We start from the raw sequence: 17,121 nt of genomic DNA, 5'->3' as shown, positions 1-17,121 counted from the left end.
CCATGTCCCGGCCGGGAGCCGATTTTGTCAATCGCTGCCCCTGCAGCGTGCCAGGCACTGGCAGCAGGGAGCCCAGCACGGAGCAGACCTGGTCACCAGGCAACCCGGCCTCCTCGGGAGTGGGGCGTCTGCAGCAACCCCACTCCATCCCCACGCGGTCTGTGCACAGTGCCCATCTCTCCCCCGGGAGCGATCACACACGCACCATCCCCAGCCCAGGTTCGGGGACACATGCATCCGGCGTGCTCGCGCACCAGGGCCCTGCCTGCTGCCAGCTCCCCCCGACGCACACCAGAGTCCTCAAGCTGTGCTGCCAGTGCTCACCCACACACACACACTGTCCCCAGTCCCTGCTCGTCAGGCTCACATGCTTGCATTATCCTCGGTGTGGTGCCAAGGCACACAACCACTCGCTCCCTCCATCCCTGGCCTCCCTGTTCCCCAGTAGCTCCTTTCCACCACCCAGCTGCATGCTGGACCAGCAGGACACACAGCCTCTGAATAGGGGGGGCATTCGCAACAGTGCAATTTCCCAAGCGGCTGGCAGCAGGAATGCATCTGCGATGTCCGGGCCCTCTGCCTCACGTGGGGCACCCCCAGCAGCCTGTGGCACCCCTCGGTCCCTACCAGAGGGCAGGCCCATGTCTGTGGCGGCAGGCAGTAACAGTATCCCGCTGGGACCTTGGTCTGGGCAGGTTGCAGGGATGCCAGGCTGACTTCAGTGGGTGCTGGTCACAGCTGCACCCCTCCTTTCTGTCTGCCCCGTTTCCTGCTGCCACATCTCAGCTGTGGGCTGCGCTGTCCCAAGCACATCTCCGTGGGATGGCAGCTCCCGTGAGGCCCCAGGGCTTCCCTACACCAGGACACTCCAGCAGCAAGGGATGCCCTGTTCCCTGGGCAGAGATGCTCCTGCTTCCCATCAACTTCTCCCCAGTCCCTTCTCCACTCGCCTCAGTCCCTGGCCCCCCCCTACAGCATGATACTACAGCAATTTCACATGGCCACCGGCAACCAACTCCAGGCACCACCCCGTTTAAAACAACCTGGCAAATAAAAGCCAGCCGATTGCTGTGCCCACAGCAGCCCCCACACGGCCTTGCTAACAGCAATTTGGGCCCCAGAAGGGGCGTCGCAGAGGGGCAGGGCTGGGGCTCCACAGGCTCTCTCTGCCCCCAAGCATCCTGGCCCCCTCCCTCAGGGCTGCTGAGAGCATGGAATGCCATGAGGCCTCCGACTCAGCTCGGCAGGGCTCCTGGGACAGCAGGCAGGGTGCTATCCATCTGCGGAAAGGCAAGGGGAAAAACCTTGTCCCCTCCCGCTGGGCCATGGCTAATAATGAAGTGCGTGGGGGTGGAACAGAGCCGAGCGACCTCCGAGTCACATTCAGGGCTATAAAAGGAAGCTGGGTCTCCAGCACGCTGCCTCTTCCACAAAAGCAACCGGAGGATGAGGGGGCTGCGAGCAGAGCTGAGAAATAGCTGCCAGGCAGCAGAAGAGGAGCCTTTAGCGCTGAGCGAAGTGCGAGGTGCACATATGCTCTCTGTTTCTGCACATCTATGTCTTCGTGAAACCTGCCCAAAACTGTGTCATCTATTTTGAACGGTGCAGAGAAATACTTTGATCTGCCTTCACCAGCCCTGGCTGCAGTTCAGGCACCGGTAAGTGGCTGGTGTACAGGTGGCCAATCCCAAAACCTGCACGATGGAGAGAGAGCAGCAGGGCTGCTGGGCTGACATCTCCCTCTGGCCAACCACAGCAAGGAACATGACAGGTTCTGGAAACACCTCCAGAGCAGCGCACAGTGTGTCTCAACCTGCCTGCAATCTTTGTGCCAGTTACCAGTGCTGCTTTGGGGCCGCCAGACTGCAGAGGCCATTGGGAGCTCTGGAATAGCTGTCCCTACATCGCCCTGGGGCAAGGACAGGCCCAGAGCTGGGGAGGAGGACACACTGTGCCTGCCTGCACCTTGGAGGATGCAAAGCAGTACTGCCTGATACTGCACTCCCACCTTGACCACTTCTTCGGGGGGCAGCCCCCCTCGCACCCCAGTCCACAGGTCTCCAGACTCCTCACCCAACTCTGAAACACCATGGGGAGCAGGTGGAGACAGATCTCTCCAGCCACTCCACCCCACTGCCCCTACACAGTGCACAACCCCCACACTTGGCTCTGATGCTTTTTCCCCCTCATCCTGGTGCTCCTCCCCAGAGATGCCACATCCCCAGGGCCACTTGGCTTCCCGCAGTGGTGACAGCTTCTCTCTGAGGATATCTGCAGGCACCTGGCAAAGCAATAGCTCAAGGAAGCACCAGGCAGAGGATGAGGACAGAAGGGGGCCAGGAAACACGGAGGGCCTGGTGCCAGCGCTGGTGAACGCAGGGGTACTGGCTGCTCAGCTGGGTCTGTCCAGCTTGAGGAGGCAGCAGCACCCAAATGCATGCCAAGACCCCAGAGCCATCACAGCGCAGTCCCACACATGGCACCATCTGTGAGCCAGCCCAAGCACCCTCCGCTCTGGAGCAGCACAGCACCATTTCACCCAGCAGCCTGAGCAGGCAGCCAGGGCAAGGCTGGTGACGGGATGATGGGAGAGAGGAGCCCAGCACTGGCAAGGGTCTCCCTTGAGAGTCTGTGGGCACCTGTGCCACCCCTCAGCAGATCAGGGTGAGCAGCAGCTTTCTAGAGCCCACAGCAACTGTTTGCTCCCAGCACAAACAGACATGGACCAGGTGCTGCTCCACAGCTGCTGCCCCTCCCTGGGGCTTGAGAGCCAGGTCCCCCTGCCCCTCCTGCCCAGCTCTGCACATCCCACTTCCCAGCAAAAGGTGCTGGTGTGGCTGATTTCTACTGAACCCAAGCAACTGACAGCCCCCAGGGCTCTTCCTTACCTGTTGGGACCTTCCCAGCTTCCTCACCTCCTGGATCCAGCACTACAGAGCACCCAGGCACGTTCCCAGCAGCCAGAGGAGAACATTCACATGTCTCCTGTCCCAGGGCACTCTCCCAGCACACACTGTCAGTGCTTCAGCTGCCTCCCACAGCTGCTCTTGCTCTGACAGCAGCAGGTCCCCATGTCACCACATGGGTTGGGCTCCTAGAGACCTGATGTTTGCAGGGTGCATTGCCTAAGTCACCTCCTGCTCACCAGCAACCCAAGGCTGACACAGCCCTTTGCCCAGGCACCTTCCTGTAGCCGTTCACCAACCCAGACTTGCCACATCCACAGGCCCTGCTAGCACTGGGGGACCAGCACTGCGATACCCTCAGCAAGTAAACACCTCCTGCCCTGCTGGAAAGGCCAGCCCAGGTCCTTGTCCTGCCATGCCACATGAGAAACCAGCCTGGTGGTGAGGCAGGGCTGGGCAGCCAGAACAAGCAGGTGAGACCCATGGCCTGGGCCTCCCACAGCCTTGCCTCTCCCTCATCAACCCTAACCCACCTCAAGGAGAGCGTCCCAGCCCCTACCTTGGCCAAGGAAGCTCTTGTGCCCCTCAGCTCAGGAGGGTTAGGGGCAACCATCCTAATTCCTGCACTTCACCCATGGCATTGCCCTGACTCCACCTGCACTGTGGTGAGTCTGTCTGCCAGTCTCTCCCAGGACACCTCATACAGGGCCAATTCCCCTTAGCACTGCTCGGGGGACACCAGGCTCTCCAAGATCTGAAAAAGGCTGAGGCACCACACACTACAGAAGGCAGGCAACGAATGAAGGAGCTCAGCCAGAGCTCTCCTCACTCCACAGACAGAGGAGTCCTGGGCTAACTCAACTGCTGACATCCAGGATGCTGGGGCTCAGGGCACAGCTCAACCACAACTGCTTCCTGCAACAAAGTGACCGCAGCACAACCCTGGGGGTACCTGGCAGCTCAAAGACAGGCACCATCTCACTCGGAGCCCATTTCAGACCAGCTTGGCCTCCGAACCAGAGCAGGTCACCTGTCCAGACAAAGCGTAGCCAGGGCCAAGCCAGAAACAGGTGCACTGAAGCCAGTAAAGTGAAGGGAGCAGGAAAAAGGAGTGGTACAGCCCAGGGCATTCACAACTTACAGGTGCCCTGATAGTTCTTTATTGTCCTCTGAGCTGGGTGGCTGATCAGCCATGTCCAGTGCAGGAAAACTGCCTCCTGCACCTGCCCTGGGAGGCAGCACCAGTGTCCACAGCGATGCTGCAGAGTCCTGCTCTCAGCCTCTTCTGTTGGTCCCAGCGAAGCCCGGTTCCCAGCGCTGTTTCTCTGCATCTCGCCAGCACTGCTATGCTTGTCTGTTGCAAAAATCCTGCCTGCTCCAGGCAGCTTGGCGGCAGCCCTCACATCTTGGCACAAGCATAGCACACACAATTGGCACACGGGAGATGGGCTCAGCCAAACATGCACCAGGGGGTCTCATTTGTATCACAGTCCAGCAGGATATTAAGGACGGTGCAAGGGGCTCCTGCCACGCTCAGAGCTGTCCGTGACTCAATTCGGTACCTCACGTTGTTTAGACCTCCCTCCCAATCCACCTTAAACTGTTCCTGAGGAAGACAAAGACCATTCAGCCTATGCTGGCTTCCAGCGGAGAGGGAAGCACCCAGTGCCCGGGGAGGGAGCACAGAGCTGGCAGGGGAGGACAGGAGAAAGGAAGACTCAGAGCACGTGGTGATCACAGTCCAAATCTCCCGTGGTTCCCCTCAACCACACTGAGATCTCACCTGCTTCTGTGCAGCAATGCGCTTCTGGTCTCTCTTCCTCCAAGCTGGGTCATGCAGGTGCTGGAAAGTCTCATAGCCAGTTGTGATTCCAGAGGGACGGCGAACCTAGATGGAAAGCAAAGCTTCTGTAAAGCTACTGGAAAACTTGCTGCACCTGCTGCTGGAGTGGGGAACACAGAAGGACTGCCTTCCCCAGGTTCTGACCTGCAGCCAGGGGCCAGGTGGGGAGACAAGGAGAAGGGCAATTTCAACCTAGGAGGCCATGGAGCACCCCTTACCTGGAGACCAGCTCCTTTGATACGTCGGTAAAACTCGTCATCCTCCCGACCCCAACCCCAGAAACGGTTGGACATGCCGTTGCACTGAAATGAGAGGGGCATCGTATCAGCTGAGGTCTGGTCCAGCATATTTCCATGTGCCGCAGAGGAGCAGACACCAGCATCACAAGCCCTGAGCCCCAGCATAGTCTCCCCTCTCCGGCCTGCCACCAAATGACACCACAAGCTCACTCCCTGAACTATTTTCACTCCTTTCCCCCCTTCCCAAGTGCAGAGTACAAAATGTACTCTTCACGACTCTTCAAGATAGTGTCACAGCCCCTGCCCCAGACTGGCCAGTACGTCCCAGGCAGACACTCACCTTCTCATAATGCTGCTTAGTGAGCAGCAGGATACCACCCACATAGGTCTTATAGTGGTAGAGTGGGTGCAGCTCTGGGGATGCCACGTGGAAGGGCCCTGCCTCCGGGAAGCTATAGTCCAGCTGCTCGTTGAGGGGCAGGAGATCAACGTCATGCATCGCAATGTAGTCAGTGTCGTTGCCACTCTCCAGAAAGCCCACGTTGATCAGGGACGCCCTGTTAAACCTGCCACGGGACCAGGAACTCTCAGCGCCACGCACAGCAGCTGCCACCCCTTCACGTCCAACTCCCATGCTCCTCAATGCTAAATGTTCAACTGCTCCCCAAACAGGGGAATCACAGGCACAGCCTTCCCTTCCTCCACAGCGCCAGGTGCCACGGCTGCCTGTTCTGAAACTGCACGCCTGCTTCTCCCTACGCGGGCAGCGCATGCTGCGGCCGACAGTGACGTGCAGGGGTTTGGTCACCACAGACAGCAAGGGGCTACAGCAAACCCCACCCTGCCTGAGGGCAGCTGGGGAGCTGTGCAGCACCCACTGGGGCTGCAGGCAGGCACTGGGCAGCGAGCAGGGGGTGAGTGATGGTGTTTTCAAACACCCCACGATATTTCTTTGAATTTCAACATTTCCCAGATGTGTACTACTATATACACCTGTGGCACTTGGAAGAAAGCTGAAATATCTGGGGGTAGATAATTCTCTTCTTGCTAAGGAAGAGAGAAGCAAAATACTGCTTTGTCCTTCTGTAAGCTCTAGAGTGAGTAAATCTGGGGAGGGCATCACACCCCAGCCCCAACTCCAGGCTGCCCAGGCCCAACACTTCTCCACATCGCCAGAGGCAAGCGGGAGACCCTCTTGGTGCTCATGGCACGGACAGAGTTTGGGAGAAGGGCCCCCTTGCTCCCCTTTGCTTGCCGCAGCAAGTAGAGACGCTACCTGAAATGATCCACCTGGTTGAGGATGAAGATGTGATGGCGGATCCTCTTCTTGCTCAGGAAGTTGTGCATGTAGGGCACAAAGGCCAGCAGCTCCTCGAAGCGCTCGCGGAAGGGGACGAGCAGCGCCAGGCGATGGTGACCCCAGGACGGGTCGTCCTCCGGCTGCAGGAGCGGGGCCTGGGGCGGGCAGGGCTGGCGGGGGGATCCCCGGCTCTGCCCCGCGCCCGGGGCCGGCCCCTCGCCCGAACAGCTCAGCTGGAGCCAGAGCAGCGAGGCGAAACCCAGGAGCAGCGCCAGGAAGAAGAGCGGGAAGACGGAGAACCTGGCGGGCAGCAGGCCCAGCAGCGCCGGGGGCCTGGGGCGCAGCAGGGGGTCAGCAACGGGGGACGGACACACGGACGCACACAGACACATCCCCCCCGCCCCCCGGGACCCCCGAGCCGCCCCCACGACCCGACTCGCCACCCCCCGCCCAGTGCCGCGCCGCTCGCTCACCCGCCGCCGTGTAGGCGGAGCGCGGCCCTACGGCGGGCCGGGCCCATGGCGCCGGGGCGGACCCCCCACCCGGACCGGCCGCAGGGGACACGCTGGCTGCGCCCCGCCGCTCAAACCCACCCCCGCTCCTCCCCCCGGAAACACAGCCCGGCCTCTGCCGTTCCGCCACGCTTCCTTCCGCCCGGCGGGGCGGGCCGGGGACAGGCCCGGGGCTGCGGGGACACCTCGCCCACCGGGGCCTCCACCCGCCGGGACACCCCCCTTCCTCGGCCTGTCCTCCTCGCCAGGACCCTCCGGGGAGCACCCACCCCCCCAGGGACAGCCCCCATCAAACTGGGAGCCGCCCCAGGGAGAGCCCCCCACCAAACTTACGAGGGTTACAGGGCAGTTCATCCTGAGTGCACTCACCAGACGTGCTGGACCACCAGGGCATCGGGCCCAGCCAGCATGGGTTCATGAAAGGCAGGTCCTGCCTGACGACCCTGATCTCCTGTGACCAGGTGACCCGCCTGATGGATGAGGGGCAGGCTGCTGATGATGTCTATCTGGACTTTAGCAAAGCCTTTGACAGTTTCCCACAGCATCCTCCTACAGAAGCTGGCAGTTCATGGCTTGGACAGGTGTACTCTTCACTGTGTAAAAAACTGGCTGGATGTCTGAGCCCAGAGAGTTGTGGTGAACGGAGCTAAATCCAGTTGGCAGCCAGTCACAAGCAGGCTTCCCCAGGGCTCAGTGTTGGGGCCAGTCTTCAATATTTTATCAATGATCTGAATGAGGGGATCGAGTGCACCCTAAGTTTGCAGATGACACTAAATTAGGCAGGAGTGTTGATCTGCTCGAGGGTAGGAAGGCTCTGCAGAGGGATCTGGACAGGCTGGATCGATGGGCTGAGGTCAGTTGTATGAGGTTTAACAAGGCCAAGTGCCAGGTCCTGCACTTTGGTCACAACAACCCCATGCAATGGTACAGGCTTGGGGAAGAGTGGCTGGAGAGATGCCTGACAGAGAGGGACCTGGGGGAGCTGGCTAACAGCCAGCTGAACATGAGCCAGCAGTGTGCCCAGGTGGCCACGGTGGCCAACAGCATCCTGGCTTGTATCAGGAATAATGTGGCCAGCAGGAACAGGGCAGCGCTCAGCACTGGTGAGGCCACACCTCAAATACTGTGTTCAGTTTTGGGCCCCTCACTACAAGAAGGACACTGAGGTGCTGGAGCGTGTCCAGAGAAGGGCAACGAAGCTGGTGAAGGGTCTGGAGAACAAGTCTCATGAGTAGCAGCTGAGAGAATTGGGGTTTAGTCTAGAGAAGAGGAGGCTGAGGGGAGACTATCACTCTACAACTACCTGAGACAAGGTTGTAGTGAGGTAGGTGGTGGTCTCTTCTCCCAGCTCACTAGTGATAGGACAAGAGGAAGTGGACTCAAGCTGCATCAGGGATGTTTTAGATCAGATATTAGGAGAAATGTCTTCACTGAAACAGCGGTCAGGCATTGGACTAGGCTGCCCATAGAGGTGGTGGAGTCACCATCCCTGGAGGTGTTCAAAACATGGTTTAGGAGGCCTGGGGGTGTTGGGTTGGTAGTTCGACTTGATGATCCTACAGGTCTTTTTCAACTGTGATGATTCTATGATGCTAAACTGAGAGGCCCCCCCCACAACGGCCTCACCCCAGCTCTCTCAGTCCCCCTAGGCCTTCCTACCCCACCCCCCCGCCCTTTCCCCACCCCAGACAGAGCCAGAGCCACAGCTGGTGTCAGTCCTTTAATGCCCTGCTCACAGCCCCTCCCCACAGCCCCCCTTACATTCACACCTGCCACAGGCAGCACAGCAGGTCCCAGCTGGCAGGGGGAGCACCAGAAAAACAGGGGGAATGCCCTCTGGGCTCCCCCACCACAGCCCAGGGGGCCCCAGCAGGCATCACCCCTCTCCATCCAAGCTGCCAGATGCTGAGGGCTGGGCAGGGGTTACAGCCAAACAGACGGATAAGAAAATACTTCTGATATTTCTCAGAAACAGCTTTTAGAAACCACAGTTTTTAGAGCTCCCCATAGAAAAGATGGGTTTGGGCACAGGTCACGGCTCAGGTCATCTGCTAGTAGAAACGCTTGTTCCGCTCCTGGCGTTTCTGGAAGACCACAGCTCCCACCACAGCACAGACGATGATGCCCAGCAGTGCGCAGAGCAGGAGCAGGAACACTTTCCAGCCCGTCAAAGGCCCGCTTCGGAAATTCCCCGTCGGGTCATCCACATTGTCTGGAAGGACAAGAGTAGCTAGAGAGGCTGACCCAGCCTCGCTCCTGTGGGGCGCTGCAGGGACTCACAGCTGTGACACCTTTCAACAGGCCTTCAGGAATCCAGCCCCAGCCTCCTAACACTCTACCAAAGGTTTCTGAAGCCCAGAGACTCACCTTTAGGTGATTTAAGGAGGCTGACACTAGGCTCAATCTTGGTCCAGTCAACAGTCTCATCTTCTAGAGGGTGCTCCACCATGAGCTGGAATAGCTTCATTGAGATGACGTCATGATTGTCTAGGAAACAACCGTTAGCACCAAACACTGTGAGAAGCTCTGAGGGATGTCTACATGCTCAGAGCACCTTAGGTCTGCACTCTGCCAGGTCCAGGTCTCCTTCCCTCTCAAGCCACCCTCACAACCCAGGTATCAAACTGCAATTTGAGATGTTCCTTAGCTTTCAGGTGCCTCCTTTCTCAGGCCATGGGTCCCTACCCAATAGGGTTTCAAGATTTTAACAATTGAGGGAAGAGAAGCCATTGGAGCCGTCAGATACATCCATAGCATTACATTCTAGGCTCCAAGCAGCAGCTATTTCTGCAAACAAAGCCTCCTCTCACCAGACAAATCTCCAGTGCCAGCAGAAGCACCGAAGAAGTAGCCAGTTGGCAGCTGCACCCCTGCAATGTCGATGCAGTTCTTCCATTCGTTCTTGTCTTCCACATCCGTCATCACCTGTAATACCAGGGGAGCGTCACACAGGGAATGCACACTGCCATCCTGCCTGCCTGCAGCTCTTTTGGAGCTGGAGGCACAGATGGTCAAGCCTGGAAAACCATCTCCAGGTCACCTCCTGACACAGCAACACCTGCTCAGCAGCACTGTCCTAACATGCGTGAGACACCCTGCAGAAGGTGTCTGCTACAACTCACCGTCAGGCGGCCTCGGGAGTACCGAATTGCCAGGAAAGTGTCATGGTTCTGGTTCCGAAGGTCAGCAGTGCACCCTGCCAGCTCCGTCCAGCGCCCATCCTTACTGTGGTCGTACGTCAGGGAGCCATTGTTCACCATCGCAGAGATGTAGGGGAACACACGCTGCGGGAAGGAGAGCACTGCTGCCCTCAGCCTGCAAGACCCTTTGAGCGGCAGCCCAAGAGCCACCTTCCCCTGCCTGGCCAGAGACCTCAGTGAAAGCAGGATCTCAAGTCAGGCATGGTAACAGAGCCACGGTTTTGCTTTACAGTCCCGTATGGAGGACAGAATAATGAAATCAAGGCTCATTTTCTACATAAAACTGCTTCTAAACTGAGCAAGAGCTTGTTCTGTCTAAAGCAGAGCAGCCATTTCTGACCTTGTGTATCAAAACCCCACCACAAGCCTACACCAGACCGCATGGCCAGGGCAATGAGTGCCCCAGACTCACAGAGTAAGCACCAGACCAGGTAAGAAGTGTTAGAACACTGAGCACAGGACTCAGAACGTGCAGAAATCTCACACAAGCAACATAACCACACTCAAGATCTTTGCAGTCAGCAGATTACATACAGTGGAAGAGGCCAACTGGAGGCAAGAATCCAGCTCTCAGTGAGCATCAAGACGAGAGGGGTTGGGGTCATTTCCAGGCGCTTATGGATTATGTCACTTAATAAGTGACATGATTTTGGTGCGATAGATCTCACTAGGACAGTTATGTTTTCTGACTGTGCCGTAAAAACATCTTCAAACACAGAGCAGGAGAGAAGGAAGGATCAACAGCCCCCACGAGACTGAACTATATTTCAGCCCCAGGGAATTCTGGAACAAAAAGCCAGCCCAGGAGTTTCTTTTTTAGACACACCTGGGTTGCAAACAGAGAATAAGGCCAGAAACAATATGGAATGTTCAACAAAAGCACAGAGAAGTTCAAGAAATAACACTCAGGATGGACACACTTTCAGATGTATTCCTCTAACTTAACAGGTCATGCATAGTTTACACCAGCTCCAAGCTGCCCTTTCATCCTGAGGGGAGAAGGCCTTGGAAACATCTGTGCAGTCAACAACAGCAGGCAAGGACCTTCTTATCTCCATTAATGAACACACAAACTCTTGCCTTTCCCCACTCTCAGGACAGGAAGAGCAGCCCACTCTCTCATAAGGACAGACTTTTCCTTGGTCTGGGCATGATGCACTCAGAGCACGAAGCTGTGAGGAAAGAGCTTCCTCCACTACTCACCTCTGTTGCTTCGTCATTGGGATATGTATCAAGGAAGATGGCCAGTCCATGGAAGTTGTCCTTGCTGCCAAAAACAGGACCTGGAACAGGGCAGAGCAAAGGGAACAGAAGGCTCACAGAAGGAATTTGTGCTCAGAGGCTTCTATGGAGAAGGGCTGCAAGAACTGTTTATTGCCAGGCAGATGGCCAAGGACACCTGTTTCTAGGGTAGAACGCACAGGACACGTCATCCCACTCTAGTGAAACCAGACAGAGGGGAGACCTGGTGAGAAACCTTCCAGGAGAGGGGTTACTCCAAGGTCAGCTCACTGGGCTGCCCCAGGGCACACACGAGCACCAAGGAGGCCTCAGCCCAGCCCGGCTGCGCACCGTACCCGGCACCAGGCGCTCCTGGGTGTACCACAGGGCCAGGCCGTCTCCGTGCAGGTTCTTCTTGCCAGCACCGTGGATCCTAAAGTGGACGTGGAGCTCCCAGTCCTTGAGGAAGCAGGGCTGTGCAGAGAGACGGCCCAGCGGCGTCAGGACGAGAGCCGGGAGAGGCGCTGGGTCCCCCCGGTCCGCCCCTGCCCGCCCCCCGGGCTCTCACCACCCGGTTCCAGATGGAGCCCTCCCGGCTGCGCTCGTCGGGCGTCAGGCGGACGTACTGGCTGGTGACTATGGTGCTGCCCTGGAAGTCCCATAGCGGCATCGCGGCGGAGCCTGCACCTGCAGCGGGCGGAGGAAGGGAGCGCGCCTCAGCCCGGGCCGCTGCAGGGCGCCCGCCCCGCCCGCGCCGGCCCCGCGCTCACCCTGGTACGGCTTCATCAGCGAGTGCTCCCGCTTCAGGTGCTCGCTGTTGCCGTCCGTGAGCTCTGCGGGCGCCGGGCGCGGCCCGGTCACCGCTACCAGCAACGCCGCTGCCGCCAGCAGCCCACCCGCACCCGCCGCCATGCTCCGCTTCCGCCTTCCGGCGCGCCGCTCCCACCCCCGGCCCCGCCCAGCAACCGCAGCCGGCGCCGCCAATCAGAAACCTCTACACCACCGCCTTCCCGCCTCCGCGAGCAATTGACACTCCTTTCCACCTATGGGCGAGAAGGGGGCGGGACCAGAGCGTCCGCGGTTCCCGCCGTGCTTTGGGCAGGCGGAGGGAGGGGCGGAGCGCCTTTAGGCGTACACTGCGCAGGTGTAGCGGCGCGCTGCAGGCCGGGAACTGTAGTCCGCTCTCCAGCTTCGTGCCAGTCACGTGCGCGGCTCGTGCCGCCCGCGGGACACGTGACCCGCCCCGGCGGTCCCCCAGGGGCGCTGTCGCCATGGCAGCGGCGGGCAAGATGGCGCCAGGGATGGGCATCGGCTTCGGCCCGCCCGGGGGTCCCAGCCCGCCCCAGGGGTCCCGGGCCCCGCGGGAAGGACTGGCTGAGGCAGCACAGGGTCACATGCAGCTTTATTCAGGGCCGCAGGGCCACCTGCGAGCGGGCAGGGCTGTAGCCCGGGGCCTGGCAAAGCAGTAGGCTCCTGGCTGCTTGTCTCCCATCTGCCCCCAGTGGTGCAGGCGCTCAGCCATGGTGGCTGCAGTGGCCAGGGAGCTGCACCTTCCACCCACAGAATGGACATCTTCAGCAGGGCAACAGAAGCCGCAGCTTGGGTGTGTTTAGGGCAGTGCGCTTCCCTGGGGCTTGTGCGGAGTGGTCCCTCTCGGTGGCATGTGCAGCGTGGCTGCAACCGTGGCTGTCACCAGGCAATGAAACCTCTCCACTGGTGACTGTGTGGCCAGGTCCTTTTTGTGTCTTTGCAATTGTCCCAGGTCCTGTGCACACGTGGGGGCTCCTCTGGAAAGCAAAAGATACTGAACCGAGCCCTTCCCGAGCCAGCTGCCATGGATGGGGCAGCACCAGTCACATCCTATGGGAGTGGAGGGGAATCCACACCATTCGGCTGTATGTGCCATGTCAGGGTGTAGCCAGTGCCATGGTGGGGTGTCCAGCATGCCCTGGGCAGTGTGCGTGGTGCAGCAGCCTCCATAGCATGTGCCAGCAGTGTGGGTGGACAAGTCTGGAGCCAGTTCTTTGTTTTGGAGGTGTGCAAGCCCTTGACACAATGGGATGTGTGCTTCCCTCCAACAGCACTGGGGCTGCAGGAGGGTTGGGGGGTAAAGGAGCCCATGTAAGCCCAGGAAGCAGGGAGAGGGGAAGCCAACCGATTAGGGAAAGGCTGGGTACGAAGCATATCTAGGCACAGCAGTCTGAGGCTCAGGGCCCAGCCGAGCCCTTGGAGGAGTCTAGGGATCAGGGGGGTTGGCCATGGCTTAGGGTCCTGCAGCTCAGACCAGTCTGGCACTTTGCATCTCTCACTTCTTCCTGTTCATGATCTGGCTGGAAATCCAGTTCATCCCATCCTGGAGAGAAGAGAGAGACATGAGCACAGCTCCAAAACCATGGCAGGTCCTGGGTCCTCTCCCACCTCTGCAGAGCCTGCAGGCCCCTGTCTTTCTACCTGCACTCCTTCCCCAGACAAGGCTGAGCAGGCCTGGATCTGCCATTCCCGGTCTCGGTAGGTGTGGAGTCTCAGTCCTTCCGCAATTTCGGCTGCAGGGGCTGCAGTCACTAGGTCCTGCTTGTTGGCAAACACCAGCAGCGGGACCCCTGTGAGAGACTCTTCCTCAGTGAGCTCTGCCAGCTCCTGCAAAGAGAGAACCGTCTCCCAGGGCTGCTGCCCACTGCTGCCCTCCTCCACATAGCTACCTGGCCACTTGCCTGAGCTGCCCAGGGCAGGCTGGGGCAACTCAGTCCCCAAAATGCCTCACCCCCCTCTCTCTGGGGTTCTACTGCAGCCAAAGAAGAGGTCTCGGCATCCTGAGAGAGACACGCACCCCCGAAGCTCCATCTGCCCTAAAGAAAGCTCAGGAGCAGCATGCACTACTGCTTGAGGACTGAAGCACTCCTGGCACCAAGAGCCTTGGGCAAAGGGCACCTACAGGAGGCTGCTGTCAGCCCCGTGCTGTCTAGCACACCCATGCCGCCGTCTGGTGCTGGTACAGCCGCAACTGGCACACGGAGTCCCACCTTCCGCTCTCCAGCTTCATTCCCAGGGGTTGTAACTCTGAATTCACTACTTGTAAACCTTTGCTTGGTCGTAACACTAAACTGGTGCTGGGGAGGAGGGCATGAGGCTGGTGACCAAGGGGGTTGCTCTCACTGGGGGCAAAGTCACCCCCATGTCGGGTACCCCATGGGCATCACACCCAGCTCAGTGGGATCTGCTGGGCACAGATCTGCCATGGGGTGGTGTGGTTCTGAGATCCTGACCACAAGCCACTCCCGCATAGCTCTAGGGACAACATGGCCCCCACAGCGGTGCTGCCCCATGGTAGAGAGCAGCCTCGCTCCCCTCTCCAGTCCTCAAAGAGCTGGTGCCAGCCAGGTCCGAGCCCCAGGCCCCCACAGCCACCCCCATCCAGACCCCTCATACCTGCCCGGTCTCCTCGAAACGCTTCTGGTCTGCACTGTCAATGACATAAATCTGCCAAGGGGAGGAAAGGAACAGTCAGTGGCTCCTCCTCGCCCAGCTGCACAGCCCTCTGCCCTCTGTGAGGGCCGCAGGGCTCTGCTGGGGGACAAGCCGTGCAGAGGGCACAGCTCTTCACACGGGGGGCTGCAGGGGGCTGCGGGGAGCTGCAGGGGGCTACCCCACTCACCAGCAGGTCGGTGCTGCCCAAATACTTTCTCCAGTATGAGCGAATGGAGCGCTGCCCCCCAATATCCCAGACATTGAGCTTGAAGCCATGCGAGTGGACACTCTTTACGTTGAAGCCCTGCACGGGGACACAAACCCCAGCGTCACCCAAGGGGAGGGTAGGACCTGCCACCCTCCTGCTGCCCGTGACCCCCAGCAGCACCTACCTGGGTGGGTGTGATGGTGCTGACCTCCTCAGACGCCAGGCGTTTCAGCAGTGTGGTCTTCCCTGCGTTGTCCAGCCCCAGCAGGATGATGCGGAGCTCCTGCTCCACGGAACCCTTCAGCCTCTGGATGACGGAGAGCAGCCCCTGGGGGCACAGGGTGCTTGGGGAGCCCTGTAGGGTGCTGGGTCACAGCAGAGCACCCTCATTTTGGAGGGGGGAGCTAAGTATCCTGTTGGCCATGGGTGCCCTGTGTCTATGGCCCGAGCGACAGCCAGGGCTTGGCTCCCAAGGTGTCCAGGTTTGGAGTGGCCCCATGGCAGATCCACCCAGCCCCAGTATCCCCCCAGGGTGTGCTGCCCCTGCCCTGGGAGCACTGCCAGCTCCTGGGTGTGCTCAGGGGACAAGCCCAGGGTAAAGCCCTGGTCCTGCTCTGCCAGGCTGCGTGACACTGCAGACCAGTGCCAGCACACCCACTCTGGCACAGGCAGGATGTCACTGGACCCTGCTTACCTTCTGTACATCGCCCATGGTCTGGGAGTCACTCTGGCCCGCGGCGCACCTGGGGACCTGCCAGGGGCTCGTCCCCGGGGCCTGCCAGCGGCTGCGTGACTGGCACACTCCCCAACCCCAGGGGAGGAAGAGGATTATGGGCTCCAGAATTAGCTGCTGTTTCTCCATTTACCCACAGCATTAAAGAATGCCCTCGGCAAATCCCCCAGCCAGCTGTCGCCCCGCCGTCGCCTACCCCTGGGATAAACCAGGTCCCGCCGGGCCAGGGCACTGGTGCATAGGGCAACCCTCTCCCCGCGGGGTCAGGCTCTGACTTGGGGACAGCAGCACTGCAGGAGGATGCAGTACCCGAGCACCATGGGTGTCACCATGGTCAAAGCACGGCTGTGGGATGGAGCCATGCAGCCGGGCTGTGATCCCTGCAGAGGCAATGCAGCCCCAGCCTCCGGCAGCTGCATGCTGCCTAGGTAGCACGGGCAGGCCCCAGGCACGGCTGTGCCTGGTGCCCAGAGCTGACACAGTCTTCCCTGTGAGGGGTGATGCCTCAGCACATCCCCACGTCCCGTCCCACCCAAGCAGGGTGAGGTGACACCAGCACCCCTGAGCTGCCCACTTGGAGGGTGGCTGGAAGTAACACTGAGGCTGGAGCTGCTCAAGGCCACGTCAGCCACTGCAGCAGATCCCTGCTGCTGTCGGAGGGAAACCACCAGACCCTGGAGCAGGTCGAGGGCTGGGCTGTTGGCAGCCAGAGGTCGAGGGTGGCACAGGACAGGGGTCCAGAGGGGCACAGGCACATTCCGCAGCAGCCCACCCCAGCCCAGGTAGGGTGAGGGGCTTATCCGTTCACCATTTGGATTAAATATGTTAACTAAGCAATGTCTTTGATTCTTGCATGCTGCAGTTCAGTCCTCAGATCGGGTTTCTCAGCAGAGAGGTTATCCTTGTGGTAAGGACCGTGAGTCACGCACTCTTGGTGAGACATTTTTATTTATAACTCCCATTGCAAAGCCAAGCCAAACAACGCAGCTACACTCTGACAAAGGGAACAGGAGAAGCAGGATCACCCCCCCACACTGCTGCTCCGTGCCACAGCAGGCAGAGGGGCAGCAGCAGAGGCCACCTCGCTACCCCCTGCCCATAGACCCTGCCAGGGCTGCGGCTGCTAATGCCGCGCTGCTTTTGTGCCTGTTCACGGTGGGAACACTTCATTTTTCTCTGCATAGATCTGCACCCAACTTAATATGAGGGTTCTGCTTTTGATAGGTTAATCACCCACCTTACGTCCCAGTTATTAGCATTTCCATGAGTGGGTTGCCATGGTGCTCTGTGGTTTATCCTGTAACTGTTAGTTACTTATATTTCCTAACAAATATCCTAAAATATCCTTGACTGGTTTGTGGTTGCTGATGAACATGGAACCCCAACCTAGGAGATGGGGAAAACTGCTTAGGCATCACTTTGGTGACTCCAAGCTGCACGTCCACCACTCCTCTCTGCCAGGCTCTGCCGGCATCCACAGCACAGGCGACTGTC

At 59.3% G+C, this 17,121-nt stretch overlaps 3 protein-coding genes across 4 annotated transcripts; all 3 read right to left on the bottom strand.

The window, feature by feature from the left end:
* Window positions 1-4,018: 4,018 nt before the first annotated feature.
* Window positions 4,019-6,892, bottom strand: B4GALT7 (beta-1,4-galactosyltransferase 7). 2 transcript variants are annotated; one of them, XM_064458676.1, is made up of 6 exons: window positions 6,762-6,892; window positions 6,265-6,621; window positions 5,329-5,554; window positions 4,968-5,051; window positions 4,690-4,794; window positions 4,019-4,512 (listed from the first exon to the last, which is right to left on the bottom strand). In XM_064458676.1, the coding sequence occupies exons 1-6, from the start codon at window positions 6,806-6,808 to the stop codon at window positions 4,357-4,359; spliced, it is 975 nt and encodes a 324-aa protein (XP_064314746.1). In that variant the 5' UTR covers window positions 6,809-6,892; the 3' UTR covers window positions 4,019-4,356. The 2 variants fall into 2 exon arrangements, with proteins under 2 accessions (XP_064314746.1, XP_064314747.1); XM_064458677.1 differs by having other exon boundaries at window positions 6,265-6,588; window positions 6,762-6,889.
* Window positions 6,893-8,507: 1,615 nt separating this feature from the next.
* Window positions 8,508-12,162, bottom strand: LMAN2 (lectin, mannose binding 2). The gene is made up of 8 exons (XM_064458675.1): window positions 11,992-12,162; window positions 11,790-11,908; window positions 11,578-11,695; window positions 11,204-11,283; window positions 9,923-10,084; window positions 9,611-9,725; window positions 9,168-9,287; window positions 8,508-9,012 (listed from the first exon to the last, which is right to left on the bottom strand). Exons 1-8 carry the CDS (start codon window positions 12,131-12,133, stop codon window positions 8,852-8,854), a joined length of 1,017 nt encoding a protein of 338 aa, XP_064314745.1. The 5' UTR covers window positions 12,134-12,162; the 3' UTR covers window positions 8,508-8,851.
* A 519-nt stretch (window positions 12,163-12,681) lies between these two features.
* Window positions 12,682-15,606, bottom strand: LOC135314568 (ADP-ribosylation factor-like protein 3). Its single transcript, XM_064458116.1, has 6 exons — window positions 15,589-15,606; window positions 15,079-15,222; window positions 14,874-14,990; window positions 14,648-14,698; window positions 13,673-13,858; window positions 12,682-13,574 (listed from the first exon to the last, which is right to left on the bottom strand). Exons 1-6 carry the CDS (start codon window positions 15,604-15,606, stop codon window positions 13,527-13,529), a joined length of 564 nt encoding a protein of 187 aa, XP_064314186.1. The 3' UTR covers window positions 12,682-13,526.
* Between the last annotated feature and the right edge of the window lie 1,515 nt (window positions 15,607-17,121).

The sequence above is a fragment of the Phalacrocorax carbo genome, chromosome 8 (assembly GCF_963921805.1).
Source record: "Phalacrocorax carbo chromosome 8, bPhaCar2.1, whole genome shotgun sequence".
In the NCBI taxonomy this organism is placed as follows: domain Eukaryota; kingdom Metazoa; phylum Chordata; class Aves; order Suliformes; family Phalacrocoracidae; genus Phalacrocorax; species Phalacrocorax carbo.
Note: the sequence above shows the minus strand (reverse complement) of the source record. Positions and strands in the feature narration are given on the sequence as shown.